Source organism: Martes martes (assembly GCF_963455335.1).
Source record: "Martes martes genome assembly, chromosome: 6".
In the NCBI taxonomy this organism is placed as follows: domain Eukaryota; kingdom Metazoa; phylum Chordata; class Mammalia; order Carnivora; family Mustelidae; genus Martes; species Martes martes.
Genome location: NC_137893.1, coordinates 113957321 through 113978141, shown reverse-complemented (window position 1 = coordinate 113978141; position 20821 = coordinate 113957321). Strand labels below are relative to the sequence as shown.

The window sequence follows — 20821 nt, the reverse complement described above, 5'->3', positions numbered from 1 at the left end:
TAAGAAATCAACATGATAAATAAATATGCGTGGTTCATGAATTAAGGGCATGTATCATAAGAACAAAAACAGAATGTAAAACTTCAAAACCAGAAGAATAAAATTTTATCTAACCCTTGGAAAGAAGAAAAATGAAAAGATGAAAAGAGAGGGGAAAAAGAAAGTAATCACACTTAAAAGTATGAAATAAAGTAGAAATAAATCTTAATTAGAATAAGAATTACCGCACTTGTAAATGGGTTAAATAAGCTTATTAAAGGACATGGACTACCAGACATTAAAAAACAAAAGCAAGGGGCGCCTGGTTGGCTCAGTCAGTTAGGTGTCTGTCTTTGGTTCATGTCATTATCTCAGGGCTCTGGGACTGAGCCCCGCATTGGGCTCCCTGTTCTGTAGGCAGCCTGCTTCTCCCTCTCCCATTCCCCCTGCTGTGTTCCCTCTCTCACTGTGTCTATTTCTGTCAAATAAATAAATAAAATCTTTTTAAAAAATAAAATTAAATAAATAAATAAATAAATAAATAAAATGGATTTTTAAAAATTATCTTTACAGACTAAAAATTATATATAATTTTTATCAAGTGGATTAATTTACAACAAATTGTTCAGTTAGCCTAAACATTTATATCTTTCCTCCTATATATACTTAATCTATTAATGGACATAGGTTATACAATCTAGATTTCAACTGACAATGGCACAAAAGGATATTATCAAGAACTTACAAATGAACATGAAATGATTAATGAATAGGGGATTAATTTATGTAACACTAGATGTTCCCATATTTCTTGATTTATAAGCTTTCTGTAGATTAACATGATTTCACTCCCTCAATATATGACAAATTCCAGATTCAATAAGACTATAATTATATATAATCATTATGTATAACCAAAATAAAAAGTACTTCAAAATTATCTAAAGTTCTCTTCTCCAGTGTCATCCAGAAATACACAAGTCAATTTCCTAGTACTTTCTCGACAGTCTTAAATTCAAATACAGTATGAAAATAAGGGAAAACTTTAGATGGCATCTCTCATGTAAAACAGCAAAGACTCTTCACCATATGAAGCCTCTTTCCAACATAACAACCAGAATCCAAATCCTTTTTATTTGGAAACTTTACTGATTATTGACTTAAGAGGAACTAATGAAATTTCCTTTAGATATCTGAAGTAATGCAATCGGTTTCCTTTTTACTCTTTTAACATGTATTTTTGTAAAGAAAAAATAGCTAAACTCACATTTTCCATTGTAATATCATTTGAGACATTCATCAGATTCACACTTTTGTCAACAGCTACAATCCCAACTGTCGAGTCTGGCTGTGTCACGGAGATCCTAAGAGAGACTCTCTCAGATGGTTCAGCCTGAGTTTTACTCCAAAATAGCTTTATCTAAGAAAGGGAGAAAAGAGGACTGATTTATTTGACTTTTTAAAAATCATTACTTACATGTCTTACTAACTCAAAATCTAACAAAGATTCTACATTTGCCTTGACTCAGGGATAATTCTAAAACCATACATAAGCCTTCTGCAGGGAAAGAAAATTTTTTAAAATTTATGCACGATGTTTACAAGTCATAGGACCTCCCACAGTGGCATAAATCTGCTTTATCTTTCATTTCTCTACCTCTCCTCTTCCCTTTCTCCATCCCACACCCTCAGCCCGCAGTCAATGCTAAAGAGAAAGCAGCTGTCTGGGACACCTGGGAAAGGCCAGTATCCTGGAGAAGGAACAGGGAAGAGGAAAGAAACCAGAGATGTTCACATGCTGGTAACCTCAACTTATAAGTGAGTCAAGGGAGAGCTCCCCTGGGACTCAAAGAATGGCCTGGGCTGGGGGCTGGGGGCAGGGAGGGACATCTTTCCAAGTGAGGAGATGATCAGAGCAAACACTAGTTAGGCCCAGTGCTCTGTGTCTCCTTGGTCACTTGAACTTTCTCTGTTCATTACATTCATCAAAGCATGGTCCTAGCCAGTACTTCCCAAAGGGTCTCAGTCATCTCAACATGGCGAAACTGAATGGCTTTGTCATGAGGCCCCCTCCTACTGGGAATGTTCATCTTGTCTAGCTCTACTTCAGTTGGCCATAGTGCAGTGACTGAACATCCTGACCAAGATGGCCTTCATGTTCCCCTCGGCTTGATGAAACACCAGACGGGATCCTTCCTGACCAAAAGCCCCTGATACTCGCTTTTCGTACAGCATTTACTTTAGAAAGCTTGAAACTGTGAATTGTTTCTCTGCCACGTTGAAATGTCAGTCTTCTCCCAGCCTCTTGACAGTTTAACAACCCAGGACTGTCTTTTCCAAGGACCTGGGGACCTATCCTTTGAAATGTAATCACTGAAAAGAGTCCCCAGTGGATCTTCCTGTCTCCGTGGAGGACAGGAGCCTAACTTATACATTGCCAGTCAGCAAACACAGATGGCCTAATCACATTGACCAACCTCCCCTCAATGTCCTCCAGTACTTTTCCACATGCCCATCCTTTGCTTAAAACTCTCCTGCCTTTCGTTTCAGTGAAGTTGAGCTCAATTTCTCTCCCCCACTGCAATAGTCTTTTTTTTTTAATTTTTTATATTTATTATTATTTTTAATAAACATATAATGTATTTTTATCCCCAGGGGTACAGGTCTGTGAATCACCAGGTTTACACACTTCACAGCACTCACCATAGCACATACCTTCCCCAATGTCCATAACCCTACCCCCCTCTCCCGGCCCCCCTCCCCCCAGCAACCCTCAGTTTGTTTTGTGAGATTAAGAGTCACTTATGGTTTGTCTCCCTCCCGATCCCATCTTGTTTCATTTATTCTTTCCTACCCCTCTAACCCCCCATGTTGCATCTCCACTTCCTCATATCAGGGAGATCATGTGATAGTTGTCTTTCTCCGACCGACTTATTTCACTAAGCATGATACCCTCTAGTTCCATCCACGTCGTCGCAAATGGCAAGATTTCATTTCTTTTGATGGCTGCATAGTATTCCATTGTGTATATATACCACATCTTCTTTATCCATTCATTTGTTGATGGACATCTAGGTTCGTTCCATAGTTTGGCTATTGTGGACATTGCTGCTATAAACATTCAGGTGCACGTGCCCCTTCAGATCACTACGTTTGTATCTTTAGGGTAAATACCCAGTAGTGCAATTGCTGGGTCGTAGGGTAGCTCTATTTTCAACTTTTTGAGGAACCTCCATGCTGTCTTCCAGAGTGGTTGCACCAGCTTGCATTCCCACCAACAGTGTAGGAGAGTTCCCCATTCGCATCCTCGCCAGCATCTGTCATTTCCTGACTTGTTAATTTTAGCCATTCTGACTGGTGCGAGGTGGTATCTCATTGTGGTTTTGATTTGTATTTCCCTGATGCCAAGTGATGTGGAGCACTTTTTCATGTGTCTGTTGGCCATCTGGATGTCTTCTTTGCAGAAATGTCTGTTCATGTCTTCTGCCCATTTCTTGATTGGATTATCTGTTCTTTGGGTGTTGAGTTTGCTAAGTTCTTTATAGATTTTGGACACTAGCCTTTTATCTGATATGTCGTTTGCAAATATCTTCTCCCATTTTCTCAGTTGTCTTTTGGTTTTGTTAACTGTTTCCTTTGCTGTGCAAAAGCTTTTGATCTTGATGAAATCCCAATAGTTCATTTTTGCCCTTGCTTCCCTTGCCTTTGGCGATGTTCCTAGGAAGAAGTTGCTGCGGCTGAGGTCAAAGAGGTTGCTGCCTGTGTTCTCCTCAAGGATTTTGATGGATTCCTTTCTCACATTGAGGTCCTTCATCCATTTTGAGTCTATTTTCGCGTGTGGTGTAAGGAAATGGTCCAATTTCATTTTTCTTCATGTGGCCGTCCAGTTTTCCCAACACCATTTATTGAAGAGGCTCTTTTTTCCACTGGACATTCTTTCCTGCTTTGTCGAAGTTTAGTTGACCATAGAGTTGAGGGTCTATTTCTGGGCTCTCTATTCTGTTCCATTGATCTATGTGTCTGTTTTTGTGCCAGTACCATGCTGTCTTGATGATGACAGCTTTGTAATAGAGCTTAAGTCCGGAATTGTGATGCCACCAACTTTGGCTTTCTTTTTCAATATTCTTTTGGCTATTTGAGGTCTTTTCTGGTTCCATATAAATTTTAGGATTATTTGTTCCATTTCTTTGTGAAAAATGGGTGGGATTTTGATAGGGATTGCCTTAAATGTGTAGATTGCTTTAGGTAGAATAGACATTTTCACAATATTTGTTCTTGCAATCCAGGAGCATGGAACATTTTTCCATTTCTTTGTGTCTTCCTCAATTTCTTTCATGAGTACTTTATAGTTTTCTGAGTATAGATTCTTAGCTTCTTTGGTTAGGTTTATTCCTAGGTATCTTATAGTTTTGGGTGCAATTGTAAATGGGATTGACTCCTTAATTTCTCTTTCTTCTGTCTTGTTGTTGGTGTAGAGAAATGCAACTGATTTCTGTGCATTGATTTTATATCCTGACACTTTACTAAATTCCTGTACAAGTTCTAGCAGTTTTGGAGTGGAGTCTTTTGGGTTTTCCACATATAGTATCATATCATCTGCGAAGAGTGATAGTTTGACTGCTTCTTTGCCGATTTGGATGCCTTTAATTTCTTTTTGTTGTCTGATTGCTGAGGCTAGGAATTCTAGTACGATGTTGAATAGCAGTGGTGATAATGGACATCCCTGCCGTGTTCCTGACCTTAGCGGAAAAGCTTTCAGTTTTTCTCCATTGAGAGTGATATTTGCAGTGGGTTTTTCATAGATGCCTTTGATAATATTGAGGTATGTGCCCTCTATCCCTACACTTTGAAGAGTTTTGATCAGGAAGGGATGCTGTACTTTGTCAAATGCTTTTTCGGCATCTATTGAGAGTATCATATGGTTCTTGTTCTTTCTTTTATTAATGTGTTGTATCACATGGATTGATTTGCGGATGTTGAACCAAACTTGCAGCCCTGGAATAAATCCCACTTGGTCGTGGTGAATAATCCTTTAAGGCCTTATTTCCTTGTTGATCTTTTGCTTGGATGATCTGTCCATTTCAGTGAGGGGAGTGTTAAAGTCCCCTACTATTATTGTATTTTTGTTTATGTGTTTCTTTATTTTGTTATTAATTGGTTTATATAGTTGGCTGCTCCCACGTTAGGGGCATAGATATTTAAAATTGTTAGGTCTTCTTGTTGGACAGACCCTTTGAGTATGATATAGTGTCCTTCCTCATCTCTTATTATAGTCTTTGGCTTAAAATCTAATTGATCTGATAAAAGGATTGCCACCCCAGCTTTCTTCTGATGTCCATTAGCATGGTAAGTTGTTTTCCACCCCCTCACTTTAAATCTGGAGGCATCTTCGGGTCTAAAATGAGTTTCTTGTAGGCAACATATTGATGGGCTTTGTTTTTTTATCCACTCTGATACCCTGTGTCTTTTGATTGGGGCATTTAGCCCATTAACATTCAGGGTAACTATTGAGAGATATGAATTTAGTGCCATTGTATTGCCTGTAAGGTGACTGTTACTGTATATTGTCTCTGTTCCTTTCTGATCTACTACTTTTAGGGTCTCTCTTTGCTTAGAGGACCCCTTTCAATATTTCCTGTAGAGCTGGTTTGGTGTTTGCAAATTCTTTCAGTTTTTGTTTGTCCTGGAAGCTTTTTATCTCTCCTTCTATTTTCAATGATAGTCTAGCTGGATATAGTATTCTTGGCTGCATGTTTTTCTCATTTAGTGCTCTGAATATCTCATGCCAGTTCCTTCTGGCCTGCCAGGTTTCTGCGGATAAGTCTGCTGCCAATCTAATGTTTTTAACCTTTGTATGTTACAGACTTCTTTTCCCGGGCTGCTTTCAGGATTTTCTCTTTGTCACTAACACTTGTAAATTTTACTATTAGGTGATGGAGTGTGGATCTATTGTTGATTTTGAGGGGGGTTCTCTGCACCTCCTGGATTTTGATGTTTGTTCCCTTTGCCATATTAGGGAAATTCTCTCCAATAATTGTCTCCAATATACCTTCTGCTCCCCTCTCTCTTTCTTCTTCTTTTGGAATCCCAATTATTCTAATGTTGTTTCATCTTATGGTGTCACTTATCTCTCAAATTCTCTCCTCGTGGTCCAGTAGTTGTTCCTCCCTCTTTTGCTCAGCTTCTTTATTCTCTGTCATTTGGTCTTCTATATCACTAATTCTCTCTTCTGCCTCATTTATCCTAGCAGTAAGAGCCTCCATTTTTGATTGCACCTCATTAATAGCTTTTTTTATTTCAACTTGGTTAGATTTTAGTCCTTTTATTTCTCCAGAAAGGGCTTTTATCTCTCCAGAGAGGGTTTCTCTAATATCTTCCATGCCTTTTTCGAGCCCGGCTGGAACCTTGAGAATTGTCATTCTGAACTCTAGATCTGACATATTACCAATGTCTGTATTGATTAGGTCCCTAGCCTTCGGTACTGCCTCTTGTTCTTTTTTTTGTGGTGAGTTTTTCTGTCTTGTCATTTTGTCCAGATAAGAGTATATGAAGGAGCAAATAAAATACTAAAAGGGTGGCAAAGACCCCAGGAAAATGCACTTTAACTAAATCAGAAGAGACCCCAAATCGTGAGGGGGGGGAGAAAGGGGATAAAAAGAAGTTCAGAAAAAAAAAATTAAAAAAAGAAAACAAAGAAAAAATATAAAAAAGAAAAATATACATATATTAGATAAACTAGTTTTAAAACGTTAAAAAAGAAAAGGGTAAAAGTTAAAAAAATTTAGCAGAAAAAAAAATTAAATTAAAAAAAATTTTTAATTAACCGCAAGACTAAATAATCATGGGGAGAAAGCTATGAGTTCCGTGCTTTGCTTTCTCCTCCTCTAGAATTCTGCTGCTCTCCTTGGTGGGTGAACTTGGTCTTGGCTGGATTTCTTGTTGCTCTTCTAGGGGAGGGGCCTGTTGTAGTGATTCTCAAGTGTCTTTGCCCGAGATGGAATTGCACCTCCCTTACCAGGAGCCAGGCTAAGTAATTCGCTCAGGTTCACTTTCGGGAACTTTTGTGCCCTGAACGCTTTCTGTAGAGTTCCGAAGGACGGGAATGAAAATGGCGGTCTCCCAGTCTCCTGCCCGGAGGAGCCAAGAGCTCAGGACCCCACTCCTCAGTGCGCCCTCAGAGAAAAGAGACCAATCACTCCCGTCTCCCTGGCCTCTGGCCACGCTCCAAGCTCACCCAGCCTGTGACTGGTTCAAGGTAACCCCGAGCTGAGAGCTCACTCCTCGGCTCTGTCTCTGTAGCCGGCTTCCCAGGTCTAATACCTGCGAGCTCTGTGACACTCAGACACCCCCGATCCTTCCGTGACCCCGCAGGACCTGGGGCCACGCTGGCCCCACGTGGGCTTCCCCCCGGTTTAGCCTCTGGAGCGATGTCCCTCAGTGGAGCAGACTTTTAAAAGTCCTGATTTAGTGCTCCGTTGCTCCGCCGCTTGCCGGGAGCCGGCCCCTCCCCCCACGGTCTATCTTCCCGTTGCTTTGGATTCACTTCTCCACCAGTCCTACCTTTCATAAAGTGGTCGATTTTCTGTTTCTAGAATTGCTGTTCTTCTTCTCTTCAATCTCCTGATGGATTTGTAGGTGTTTGCAATGGTTAGATAAGCTATCTAGCTGATCTCCTGCTACCTGATGTAGTCTCAGCCTGCTACTTCTCTGCCATCTTGACTCCTCCAAGCCCCCACTGCAATAGTCTTAAATAAAGACTTTCGCCTTCCACATCCCATCTATTTATTCCACAATCATTACTGAACCTCAAAAAGACTCACTAATTTTCTCTTGCTTAAATATATCCTTTTCAAATTTGTAGTCTCTTCGTGTGTAATGTAATAAAAATTATATAAAAAGTAAAGAAAGCGGTGCCTGACTGGCTCAGTCGGTAGAACATGCCACTCTTGATCTCAGGGTTGTAAGTTCAAGCCCCGCATTGGGTGTAGAGATTACTTAAAAAAAAAAAATGTAGAGATGCTTTGGTGGCTCAGTCGGTTAAGTGTCTGCCTTCAGCTCAGATCCTGGGGTCCCAGGATCAAGCCCCACATCGGGCTTCCTGCTCAGCGAGGACCCTGCTTCTCCCTCTGCCTGCCGTTCCCCCCTACTTATGCTCACGCTCTATCTCTCTCTCTGACAAATAAATATTTTTTTAAATGTAGAGAAAGATACATCTTCACAAATATAGCTAAAACTATACTTTTTATTTTTCATAGCTAAGAAATTTCTTGGAATTGTGCTATTTATACACTCTGCTTCCTCAAAGCCAATGACCTCTTACACTGTAACTTTTTTTAATACTTGCCCTCACTATCAAAGATGTACATCTCCTTATTTAAGCCTGACTCCTGCTTTAAAACTCATCTTTGTCAGGGGATTAATGGAACCAGTAGAAGTCAAAATCTGTGCTCTAAAAACAACAGAATATAGCACTGTCTTAGAAAAAACTCTTCATAAAATGAAAAATAGATGTTTGCATTCTATCTTGACAATCAAAGTTAGTTAACTAACCATCACTGACAAAAATGCATGGATGACTTTGCAGCCTCTCAGAATTTTAACAAATTAAGCAAACAGAAATGCTATCAAAGGAATGGTACTCTTCAAATCAACATTTCTAAACAATGGTTATTTTGTTTAAAATGAACTGGGAAAGGGACGCCTGGGTGGCTCAGTTGGTTAAGCTCAGGTCATGATCCTGGCGTCCTGGGATCAAGTCCCACATCAGACTCCTTGCTCGGCAGGAAGCCTGCTTCTCCCTCTGCCTCCATCTGCCAGTGCTCGCTCGCTCTCTCTCTCTCATTCTCTGACAAATAAATAAATAAAATCTTTAAAAATAAAAAAAAAAAAATGAACTGGGAAGGCAGCAACTTCCAGTGAGAACAATGGCTCATTTTAGTACACGTGACATGACTCAATTCCACGACGCACTCTTGCAACCAGGTTACTTTTCAAAGTTGGGGCTCAAAGGGGGTTTCCTACACAAGCTATAAATCTTAAGCTATAAAAATCCCTTGTGCTTTTGGAGAACAAACTCCACACCGATCTCCACATGCAAGGAAGACAGGCTTACTGTAAATCTGTCCTGGTTCAGTTTCCAGGCCAATGAAATGGATAAACCAAATCCGGGCTCCAATTCCACATATCACTGCTAACGGCCTCCCACCCACCCACCCCTTCATTTCACTCTCACGCCAATATCAGCACCACACAAATTCTATAATCGCCACTGGAATTCCATGCCACAGCAATATCGACTCCACCATCAGAGAAATCCTGAAACAGCCTCACGGAATTCAGTCAAAGTTTTAAAGCCAAGAATCATAACTTAAAAGTTTAAGACCCACACTGCCCAGTAATTCCACATGTGAAAATACACATGTAACAAGATGAAAAGGTTCAACCATAGTTCTGGAAATGAATATCAAGAATATTGATTTTGTTTATCAATTGAATAATTGATTCAATTTTGAATCAATTTTTTTAGTGATACTTTTCTTTTTTTTTTTTTAGTGATACTTTTCTAAAGAAATAGTAACATTTCTCAGACTTCACTAATACAAAGTTTTCTTCTAACATCATTCATTACCTTAAATCTTACCTTATTTTTAAAAACAAGCTGAACAGGGATTTTTAGAACATCATTTATAATTTCCCCATCATCCTCAATATAATACACAATAATGCAGGCTTTTGGAGCCCAAGAATTTTCTGGCGTTAAAGAGAAGGTTGTTGAATTTTGCTTGCCTACAGCCACCAACTGTCCCCTGGATACGACCTGAAAAGAAGAGTAGAAGAGTTTCATTTTATGCCAAAGCTGGTAAGAATCTCAGCTGCAGCTATAATCATCATAATTTTAACCATACACACAAATCTTTGACTTAAACCAACTTCAAAGCCTTTATGAACGCAAAGAAACTTCCCTGACCAACACAGAGAGCATAAGCTAGGAGACAGAAAAGGATAAAAGAAATACTGATTGAGACAACAGTAGCTTCACAGTCAAGAATCTGTTTTTGAGTGGGAGGAATATAGAGCACCACTGGGGAGACCAGGACGAGCAAAATTCAAGACTATGGGTAGCAATTTTTATTTATTTACTTTGTTTTTCTCATACTTTATAATTTTCTGCAATAAACTCAGATGTATTATCTCAAACAAATTAAACTTTAAACACAATGCAAGATTTAATTATCCATCTTAAGTTGGAAATGCAAATACAGGTGAAGGAATAAAAAAGAAATTTTGACTGTAATATGAAAAGGGCAGGCTAAAGGATATATGACTGAATTTTAAAAATTAATGAGTTTAGACATAAGGTAGATATCATTCGTGGTGATCCTATAAGAGATAATAAATTCAGATTCTATAAGAGATTACCATGTAGCTTAACTCCTTCAATTGCTTATTGCCACTAACCACCAACTCAAAAGGTGATCCCACCTAGAAAAAAAAAATCTTAATTAATAAGCACATATGAATGGCAAAAGAGAACAATTATATTGTAATTATAAGTGACTGTAGGCATTACCTTTATATTTTCATCTCTTGTCTTTAGCTGGATGTATGTTTTACTGGGAGACTTAAACATACCATGAACTGCCATGCTACTCACACTATTAAGAAAAGAAGCCTATAATAGAAGAAAAGGGAGCTATAAATTTTCATCTTCAGTAACACCCTGAGAAAGGATACTATCTGTTGAACAATTCCTGAAAGGCGAATTCACTTTTACTTTTTTTTCTTGCAGAAAGAAAAAGTATGTTCTCCAGACATTGGATCTTCACTTTATAGTTTATAAAGAAAGTGACAGCTTTAAAACACAGAAGGGGGTCTTCATCACCATAATCTAAGAGGAAAAAGCATAGTCCTAACTTATTTCAGAAATGAAAGTACATTATCTAGAAACACAATGAGAAGAGAGAACAAAATGAGAAAGGATTCCTTTCCTTCTCTCCACAACACAGAGTTCATTTACAAGAAAACATCAGGCCAACTCATGTACCTACCAATAGTCAGAGAAAAACTCAAAGGACCAAACCTGTGGCAGGGCTGAGCAACAAAAAGAAAGAGCAGGAATGGTTGGGGTGTCCCAAATGAGACCCTCTGAGAAGAGTTCAGCAAAGGAACATAGGTTTACAAAAATGTTTTCCTCTTCATTTCAGCTCCTGCCAAAATACACTTTCAAATGATTGAAAACCAACCTAGGCTGGGAATCTGAGGAGTTTCATCATATCTTCAGAGCGCTATATTTTACTGTGCTCTTTAAAATGAATTTACAAGGAAGTACTTGGTCCATCCCTCAAGCCACTGTTATTAAATTGTTTATAACATTTTCCTCCATGTTTTAAAATAGAAACGTGTCTACTTCCTACTTCCTGTGCACTTTGACCTCTAACGGTTTGAGTACCTACCATGAGATTAGAATTTTAATGATCTTACAGTAACATAACGATGAAAAACAAATGGTACCTTCAACTGTAGCTCATTGGAATCATCCAAGATTGGGAATTCAATCTTAAAGATTCCATTTTGGGGGAGGGTGTAATTTATGATCTGGACAGCTCCTGTTTCCTGATTTCTACTATTCCATCTGTTCCAGTACTCAGAAGAATTTTTCTGTGTCACTGTTATAACTACATTATTTCTTCTTTCTTCAAAAGTCAGTTGATTGCCATCAGCACGGGTTACCTTCACCTAATTGTCAAAACACAACATTTTAAAAACAGGTAACAAGAAAAGCAAAGCTTTTAAGTTCAGATGAATCCAGTCCCCATCCGTGGTATTCCGATGAAAATGAATTCTCAAAAACTGTTGGCAGTACCCTAACTTCCAGAAGAAGTAGTCTCTCTCTAGGCTTCCAACACCACTGACCATTCCCTTCTTGTTAGTATGGCTTTTCTTGCCTTCCATGGCTCCACAACAACCTTCTCTTTATTTCAGAGCCCTCTTTCTGCATCCTCATGTGTCCTTTTGGGTTCCACGTCCCTCTTCCTAAATGTGGAAACTTGTCAAGGCTAAATTATCAGTTACCTGTGCTTCTCTTTTTCTCAAAGATCTCAGCACTCCTACTGCTTTCTTCACCTTGCTCTGGAGTTCATACTCAACACTTCCAATTTCCACTTGCAGACAACTTCTACTTAAGTATCCCTGTCAACTCAAATTCAGTGCATCTATCACTGAGCAACCATCCTGCCTCTCCTATTTTTGCTAACACCACAATTTTGCCAGGCTTCACATCTCTCAGTTACCCCTCCCTCTTTCCACCTCCCAGATCAAATATACACCAAGTCTTGTACTTCTGTCTTGCATCCTCTCCATTAGCACATACCCCCTCAAGCTTCCTCACCACCTCCTGCCTGAGCTGCAGCATTCCTCCTACACACAGCCCCATCCATCTCCCTGGAATACGGCTTTCGCCATACCCTTCCCACATTCATAAGGCTCCTAGGCTCTTCACTGTCTAGAGCATAAAGTTCAAAAACATGCATGTGCCATTTAGGATTCTTGACAACTTCCCACGCTTTGCCTCCTGTTTTCTGTCTCACCACCCCCGGACACAACTCCCTGCTACAATTGTACCCATCCAGGTGAATGCACCTGAACCTGGCAAAGAGGGGTCTTTACTTGTCTCAGCACATCTTGTTCCCCACCTTTCACCCCCACACCAAACATTTACTAATACTGGGCGCCTGAGTGGCTCAGCTGGTTAGTGTCCGACTCTTGGTTTTGGCTCACAGGTCATGGGATCGAGCCCCACGTCAGGCCCCACACTCAGCGTGGAGTCCGCTTGAGGTTCTTTACCTCTCTCCCTCCCTCCCCCTCTGCTCCTCCACCAGCTCACACTTGCACTCTCTCGCTCTCTCTCTCTAAAATAAATAAATTAATAAAATCTTCGAAAAAAATAAAATAATACCCTACTGATCTTTTAGCAAATAGCTTAAATCTTCCCCTTCCATAAAGCATCCTTTAAAGACCCTCCTCCCTATCCCAAGCCAACTCTTCCTCCAGACTCTTACTGTCTCACTCTACTCATCTGGAAGTTACCATTTGCAGCCTGAAGGGTTTTCTTCTTTACTTTTTCAAACTAAATTATGTGATCATTGAAATCAGAAACTATCTAAAACTTTTCTTGATCCATTCAACAAGAAGTCATACCTTCCTTCTTTAAACCAGATCTCAGCAACTATGGCAGGCAGGAAGGCTTTTTGTAAATAAAGTTTTACTGGAACACAGCCACCCTGACTTTGTTACAAAGTAGTTAAGGCTGCTTTCATGCTACAATGGCAGAGTTGGGTAGCTGTCACAGGGACCATATGTCCCACAAAGCTAAAATTATTTACTATCCAGTCCTTTGCAGAAAAAGTTTGCCAACCCCTCCTTTAAATCACTAGAGAAATGTATGCATGACATTGACCTTATCCTGCCTTAAATCATACTTGTGTGTATACTTTCTTGTCACCATCACAAAAACTGTGAATCCAGGGTAGGGACTGGATTCTTCTTAGCTCTGTAAGCCCCACCCAGCACACTGCCTTGCACACTGTCAAAATTCACTCAATAAGAGTTAAATTAAAAAAAAAAAGAGTAATTGTTGATAATTTTTAATGCAATATCTTTGCTAGAACTAAAATTAGTCATTATGAAAATCAAACTGAAATTGAAATTTTTTGACTGACACTTAATTCTTTCAAGTAATTTATAAAAGCTTCAATGTAGCAATCCAAATCTAACTTAAATTCCTTATTAAATAAATTTTGAGGAAAATACGTTTGTTGGAGACTACTTTTTTAAGTAAACTTAGACAAATGTCATTTGGGAACAACTCTACATACCTCATATATCTAAGGGGGAAAAGTAATCTATCTACTTTGAGTTTAATATTTTTTTAAAAAGCACCAAAAATATTATCTGTCATTCTGTTTCATTAAACTGAACTTGCTGCTTTAGATCATTAATAAGCATGCCAACTTACAGTGGCTGTGAAGTTGAGAGATGGCTTCAAGACAGTAGCATAATCAAAAAATTCAATGATGTAATCATGTTGCTTGAAAAATACATTAGAACTTGCATTTCTTGAGATACCTGTTTTGGAAATTGCACCATTTAGAAATGAAATGTTGTTCACCAACAGCTTCTACTCACCCAATTTCTCTATCTAAGCTACGTCCCAAGAGGTTAATGGGGCACAGAAGCCTCATTCCCACACTGGCTCGGTCATAAAGACAACCATACAGTTCTATTACGGCTTCCATGGACCCCTTCTAAGCACTGTTACTGCTGTGTCCATCCGCAACATGGACACTGAAGATTAAGGCCACAGACTGAATCATTTTTTGCTCCTTCGAGTTCTCGTTAAAGCTTTGGATAGCAACAGAAAGATTCAAGCAATTAACCTTTATTTTATTACTGAAAAAGAACTGTCCATGAGCAGACAAGAGCTCAGAAGATGTTAAATGATTAAAAACACAAACACATACACACAAAACAGAAGGTTAGGTTAGTTGGCTGAAAAAACAGGCCTTTCCATGTAGTTCCCAGGTTGAAAAGAAAGCAGAAATGGAGAAAATTACAAATACCTATTACATGTGGTTGAAGCACAGACTGTGGTAGAAAACAGGTATTCCCCCCCAAAAATTTAAAATGAAAATGAAAAGAAAGAAAAGAAGTTTCTCCTTCATAATGAAAACATTCTGCAAGTGACACTAATTAACAGACATGACAATTTCAGAATTAAGTAGCATCTTTAGAAAGGCTCCCAAATGAATGTGCTAGTCGTAACAAGAAAGGAGAGAGAGCAGCACCACATAAGCGGCTTTACCTTCACTTCAACGTCTACAAACCTGTAAGTGATTCTGTCACTGTGGCTAAAATTTCTACCGGCCCAGGGGAAGACAGATACATGTGTTCAGAAAGCCCTTCTGAAAAATCCATTACTTTTTTCATCTCTTCATCATTAAAAGAGAAGTTTGCAGATCCATTTATCTGTTTTGTTTAAAATAATTCAATTTTATTCTTCACTTCAGCAATTCAAATTTTAGAAATAAAATTCAAACTGAGTTAGAAAAATATGATGGCTCTGGAGTATAAATGGGTAGATTCTCATCTATCCGATTCTAAAAAACTCTTGATTTTCTTACACTTAATCTTTGTTAATTCAGTATGAAATCTTATTTCTAGTAAAAATATACGTATAGTGTTTCCCCATTTGAGGTCATAAGATCTCTGTAAAAGTTACCTTAAAATTTTTTGTAATATTTTTCTTCATGCCCCAAAAGGATAAAGGTAAAAATGTAAGTGTTACATCTCCTTTCACGGGCTTCCCATACGTATACCTGAAAAATAATAATTTTTTTACATTTTCAACTTGATAGTATCAAAATAGCACATGAAAATATGACTTTCCAAAAAAGAAAATATTACTTTCAATAGCATCACTGGAAATCCAACTTAAAAGAATTATATTTTTAAAAATACTCTCACTGCAAATTTTTAAAACTAATCACTACTAGGAATATCCTTAATCAATGGTGATCCTTGAAATTAAGTCTCTGAAATGAAAAGACTTTTAATGACAATACTTCAAAAACCATTCATAGCACATACTTCACCTCTAACCATTTTAGACACTGCAGAGATAAATCTGATTATAATTGCAAGTGCAGTTTCCTGTCCAAAGATTTTTTTTTTTCAAGCTACAAAAACGTTTTATTCCTAGAAATCTAGACTGGCCCATTAACTGCATGCCCAGGACACTTTGCAGCTTTTGAACATTTTTAAATGGTAGTTGAAATTGCAATAGCCAAGGCCCACTGTTGCATGTTCCAATATTACCCAGAAGGGTTTATTAGACCAAACACACTGTGGCACCAAATGTGCTCATGGTTATCAAAACTTGGCTTTGTGCAGAAAAATGTAAAAGAAGTGAAATTTTTCACCCATAGTACCAAAATTATTTTCTGGAGTCAAATCTCATCTCTGCTGCTTTACATTGTATGTATTAATTTTAATCCTCTCTCATGATGGGAAAATCTCTTCATGTGAAAAAGAGAGGCAATCTTTGGTAAACCATTTTACTGCCAGAAAGCCTTTTTTAAATGTGTTTCCTGGGTTCCTTCCATTTCTATTGTGTAATAAATGCTCAGCCAAATGTGGAAGTCAATTTTGCTCCGCACTCTATAAATCTAACAGTAAACTCCTGTTTCCTGAATCCATTAGTTGGACACAGAAACGGCTCCTCATCTGGATCAACTCAACTCAAAAGCCAACGGTGAAATGCAGTACATTCCAAATTGAGGAGAATAAAACAAATACGTTTTCAAATGTATCACCTTCTAAATGAAAACAGTAAAGTCAGTGGCAACCCTGGTCAGCAACTTCAGCACAAAGTTCATTCATTCAAAAGAGAGTCCTCAAAACTTAACAGTTCTTGTATCTTGTTAAAGCTTAAATAAATGCATAAGGTTACCAAAACATATTCTAAGAGTTCTATCACATGATAGTACCGGGGACTTGAAAATCCAGACATCATTTAATGTATTCTCAGATACAAATATTTTTTATTTTTGTTTAAATGTGAAGCAGATTTAGCCTTCTTTGCCTCAAGCTGATTATAATAATTATGAAACAAGGATACTGATAATTATTGTCCTAAATAAGTCTGGAAGCATTTGGAATAAACTAATGATTCAGAAAATAATAGTTTGACAACATTTTAAAAAGCAAATCAAGCATATTCTAGGGTAGTTCCATTAACAAAACAAGGATTTTTTTTTAAATAGACATAGCACAAAAGGTTTACAAAATGATACCTAAAAAATTGAACCAGCCAGTATAGTTCATGTTTCTCCCACCCTTTTTTCATGTAATTTCGAAGACACATGTCTCAATTCATCAAATAATAAATACACTTAAATAAACCTTAGCCTAATAAATATTTTTTTTTATTTTACTGTCTGCAGAATATTTAGAAATAACTAGATGCATGCTACATTATTTTCTTTACAATCCTCTAGAATCCTCTGTGGTCAGTGGGGAAAGAGTCTACTATTTATTTTAATGAGGTGGGAATAGTGAGCAGATGTTCACATCAAAGCCAGTAGATAAATGCATATTTTTATTCATCTCAGTTAAAGATTTCTAAGCCAGGGGTCCCTGGGTGGCTCAGTGGGTTAAGCCTCTGCCTTTGGTTTGGGTCACGATCTCAGGGTCCTGGGATGGAGCCCCACATCAGGCTCTCTGCTCAGTGGGGAGCCTACTTCCTCCTCTCTCTCTGCCTGCCCCTGTCTACTTGTGATCTCTCTCTCTCTGTTGAATAAATAAATAAAACTCTTTTTAAAATTAAAAATAAATAAAAATTAAAAGATTTCTAAACCAAAAAGAGACTGTTAACCTTCTTCTCTGGGAACTTCCCAGCAATGCTCCTCACCTTAACCATGCCTTGATGGACAGATGGCTTTGACCAAAAGAAAAGCCCGAACTGTTTATTAACCACTCATAGGATCATCATCCTCATCAACACATCTCCATTTTTTGCAGGACACAGTATTTATAGAATAGGTCTACACCAATTTTTATAGACTGATAAAATACTCTGCTGGTCAAAAGATTTCCTTAATCTGTTGCAAAGACGTAAAGTATATCCTCAGTGTGAATGTAAGCCAGCCCCCCACAACCATGTAAGCCCGTTCCTCGCAACAACCTCTTAATATGTATCTTCTACTGGCTCTACTTCTCCTACGGAGCCTTAACGGACACGTGTCCCAAGGAAAAGGATGCGAGTGGGATGTGGTGAATGCTAAAGAAATACCAGGGGCCATCACAATGACCATGTTGTTCTCAGACAGTGGTATTTCAAAGAGGCTCGACAAATGAGAATCCAGATGAAACTAGAAGAGTTCTTTTTTCTTTTTTTTTAACCTAATTGGCTTAACTAAGCAATTCATGAATTGGCAGCATCCCTTCTAGCACCTAAAAAGATGCTCCTATAAGAATTCTTAGTGGGCTAGCAGGGAGGAGGGTATCAGGGGATCCACACCCACCCCCAAAATTGTATATAAAACTTTCTGAAGAGTTACCAGAGCTCAAGAATCACTGTTCTAACTGATTGTACTGAATTCCCTGGCACAGCCCTGAAAACCAAAAACCAGAAGCAAAGAAGGTTTCCACACTCAACCTAATCCACGAAGACGCTGATGGTTTGTATGGATTTGCACTCACTGTTCTAAAAACTCTAGTCAAAGAACTCAAAATAAAACTCAGAATCCTTAGCCTTCAGCCAAGATCAAGGACAGAATAATAATTTTGTAAAATGCAGGCATTTACATGTTTTCTAAACCATAAATCCATCCACAGTACCCAAATTCATATTAGAAGCCGCCTCTTAGTTGAACACAGGCAGAACACTAAGTTGGTTTATAAATTGTAGACACATTTTTGCCTTTGTGTCACAGGGTTTTCACATGGGTTGGTATTTGTGTTTTGTTTTTGTTTTTGTTTTTCCAAATAAAATCTGAAGCAGGAGTGGGTTGCTTCCACCAGGGGACTCACTGCCCGTCACTTGCCCCTGCCACAAACCCTCACCAAGAGAGGAATATAGCGATGAGAAAGCAGTGAGAGGGAGTCCAGTATTTATCAGCCATTACAAATAAATTCTGAAACTAAATAAATTTCAGGAACCAAAGTACAGCTAGTCACACATCAAAAATGAAAGCTACATAAGATTGGTTCTGGAATAACTCTGGTAGGTTGGGACTCTCGGGATGCTTTTGCCGCCCCAAAATGAAACCCTCTGCTGTTCCAGCCAGTGGATCAAAATCATGAGAACCATGATACACCAGATACAGGTGGGCTGGAATCTCTCCGTGTACGTCCACTGAAACAATGAGGAGGGGGAACTCCTTACTCGTTTGCTAATTGCATTAAGACAACCAAATTCCTCCCTCAAGATTCAACCTCCATTACTGACAGAAAAAAATTAAGATCGAAGAAGACCTAAGTAGCCTCGATCCATGTCAGCTGAATGAGGGATAAAGATACAATTTTTTTTTTAATCTGGAACAATCTATAATGCAAATCCCCTGACTAGTCTCAGAAAGATCCTCGTCTATGGGAAATACTTCAGGATTGGATCAGCGTGGAAGCAGGCAGGTGGATACAAAGACCTGTACAGATAAGTTTCGTGCTTAATTAGTTACTACAGATATTTGTTTCCTGCTCATTGGGGTATTTTAATAAACAGAACATGGTGCTAATATTCTGGAGTATATAATGAGCTCTTGGTCAGTTTTATAACAATATATAGCCATTTTAAAAAATGATACTTACTTTGCTGTGACAGTACCATTTAAGCTCCTAGAATTCAAAGAACAATATAATGGTGTCTGCAAAGTAACTTCAAATTTGGGTAGTACTGAAAAAGAGAAGCAAGCATAAATATCTCAAAAAATCTATTTTACTATCATTTTTAACAACAAAATAAAGACTAAGTTGTTCCAAGGAAGTCAACAATTGGTACTATTTGAATTTGATTTGAATTAGATTCCTTAGACTCCAAAGACACATTAACACAGAGATAGATGAAAAGCACTTCATTTCAGCCAAAATGAGAAACCCTTATGAGGCTGATGACTAGACAGTGACAGTGGGGGCCAGTTGCTCTGGACACTTGTGTCACTGGAAGTTTCTCAACAGTAGAACCTGTATTGTATCCAGAATCCTAGATGCTAAGGTGTCTGGATGGTGGGAGACCAGGCATCTCCCATTAGTGCTCCCTTACTGCTTGTTAAAATACTCCCACACCAAGTGTTAAATATTTGCGTCTAGAGCAGCCCTTTCCCTAGGACCATTCTCCAGTGTGGTTACTAAAAGCACATCCTAGGGCCCTAAGACTCTCCCTCTGCATGGTACCATGTATGCAGTCATTCAGAATCCTTATGCTTTGAGACAATCAAAGGGGAATCTGGGGACAGTCAAATGTCATGGAATGCTATGAAGGGAAAGTTGTGTAGTAGGATTTCTGAGTTAATCACTAAGATATGACTACAAAGTAATGATGCTTTTCTTGCATGACAGTGATTTCTGAGGGCAATCTCAAAGTCAAAAAACCTGACTTTGGTCAGCTTTATATAATTAAGATGTGAAATATTTTATAAATATGAACACTATTTGATATAAAGCATACCACCAGAGTAAAAAAATATTGTGTCCTTCCAGTCTATAGAAATTTTTTTCTCAAACTTCACTAGCTCAACAAATAGATCAGTCTCATTACAAACCACCTCACCATTCACTTAACACAAGAGAAGTGTCAAAAAGGCCAGTGGGTCAACAGTATAGATCAAACCTCCAGCTCCAGACCAGGCCAAAGGCCATTAGTATGTCAAGATAGTCCTAGACAGGGGCGCCTGGATGGCTCAGTGGGTTAAGCCTCTGCCTTCAACTCGGGTCATGATCTCACAGTCCGGGGATCGAGCCCCACATCGGGCTCTCTGCTCGGCAGGGAGCCTGCTTCCTCCTCTCTCTCTACCTGCCTCTCGGTAGGGAGCCTGCTTCCTCCTCTCTCTCTACCTGCCTCTCCTCTCTGCCTACTTGTGATCTCTGTCTATCAAATAAATAAATAAAATCTTTAAAAAAAAAAAAAAAAAAAGATAGTCCTAGACAAATGTAGGACTGGTGGGCCAAGAAAGCCACATGATCCACTCAGAGGTGGAATTTCCTTAGAACGAAGAATTTAAATGTCCGCTCCGCAAACATCATAGGTTGGCAATCAGTTCCCCACCTCCACCATATCCAATTCAACTAC

At 38.7% G+C, this 20821-nt stretch overlaps 1 protein-coding gene across 1 annotated transcript in view; it reads right to left on the bottom strand.

Annotated features, from left to right (window-relative positions):
• The window catches only part of CD109 (CD109 molecule), a 138332-nt gene that overhangs the window by 52683 nt on the left and 64828 nt on the right, over positions 1-20821 (bottom strand). The window contains exons 7-15 of the mRNA XM_080806381.1: positions 19345-19429; positions 15257-15353; positions 14862-15003; positions 13994-14103; positions 11491-11715; positions 10550-10651; positions 10399-10461; positions 9620-9796; positions 1247-1399 (exon numbers count right to left, since the gene is read on the bottom strand). Coding sequence (XP_080662507.1) covers positions 1247-1399; positions 9620-9796; positions 10399-10461; positions 10550-10651; positions 11491-11715; positions 13994-14103; positions 14862-15003; positions 15257-15353; positions 19345-19429 — 1154 coding nt within the window. The remainder of the gene's footprint in view (positions 1-1246; positions 1400-9619; positions 9797-10398; positions 10462-10549; positions 10652-11490; positions 11716-13993; positions 14104-14861; positions 15004-15256; positions 15354-19344; positions 19430-20821) is intronic.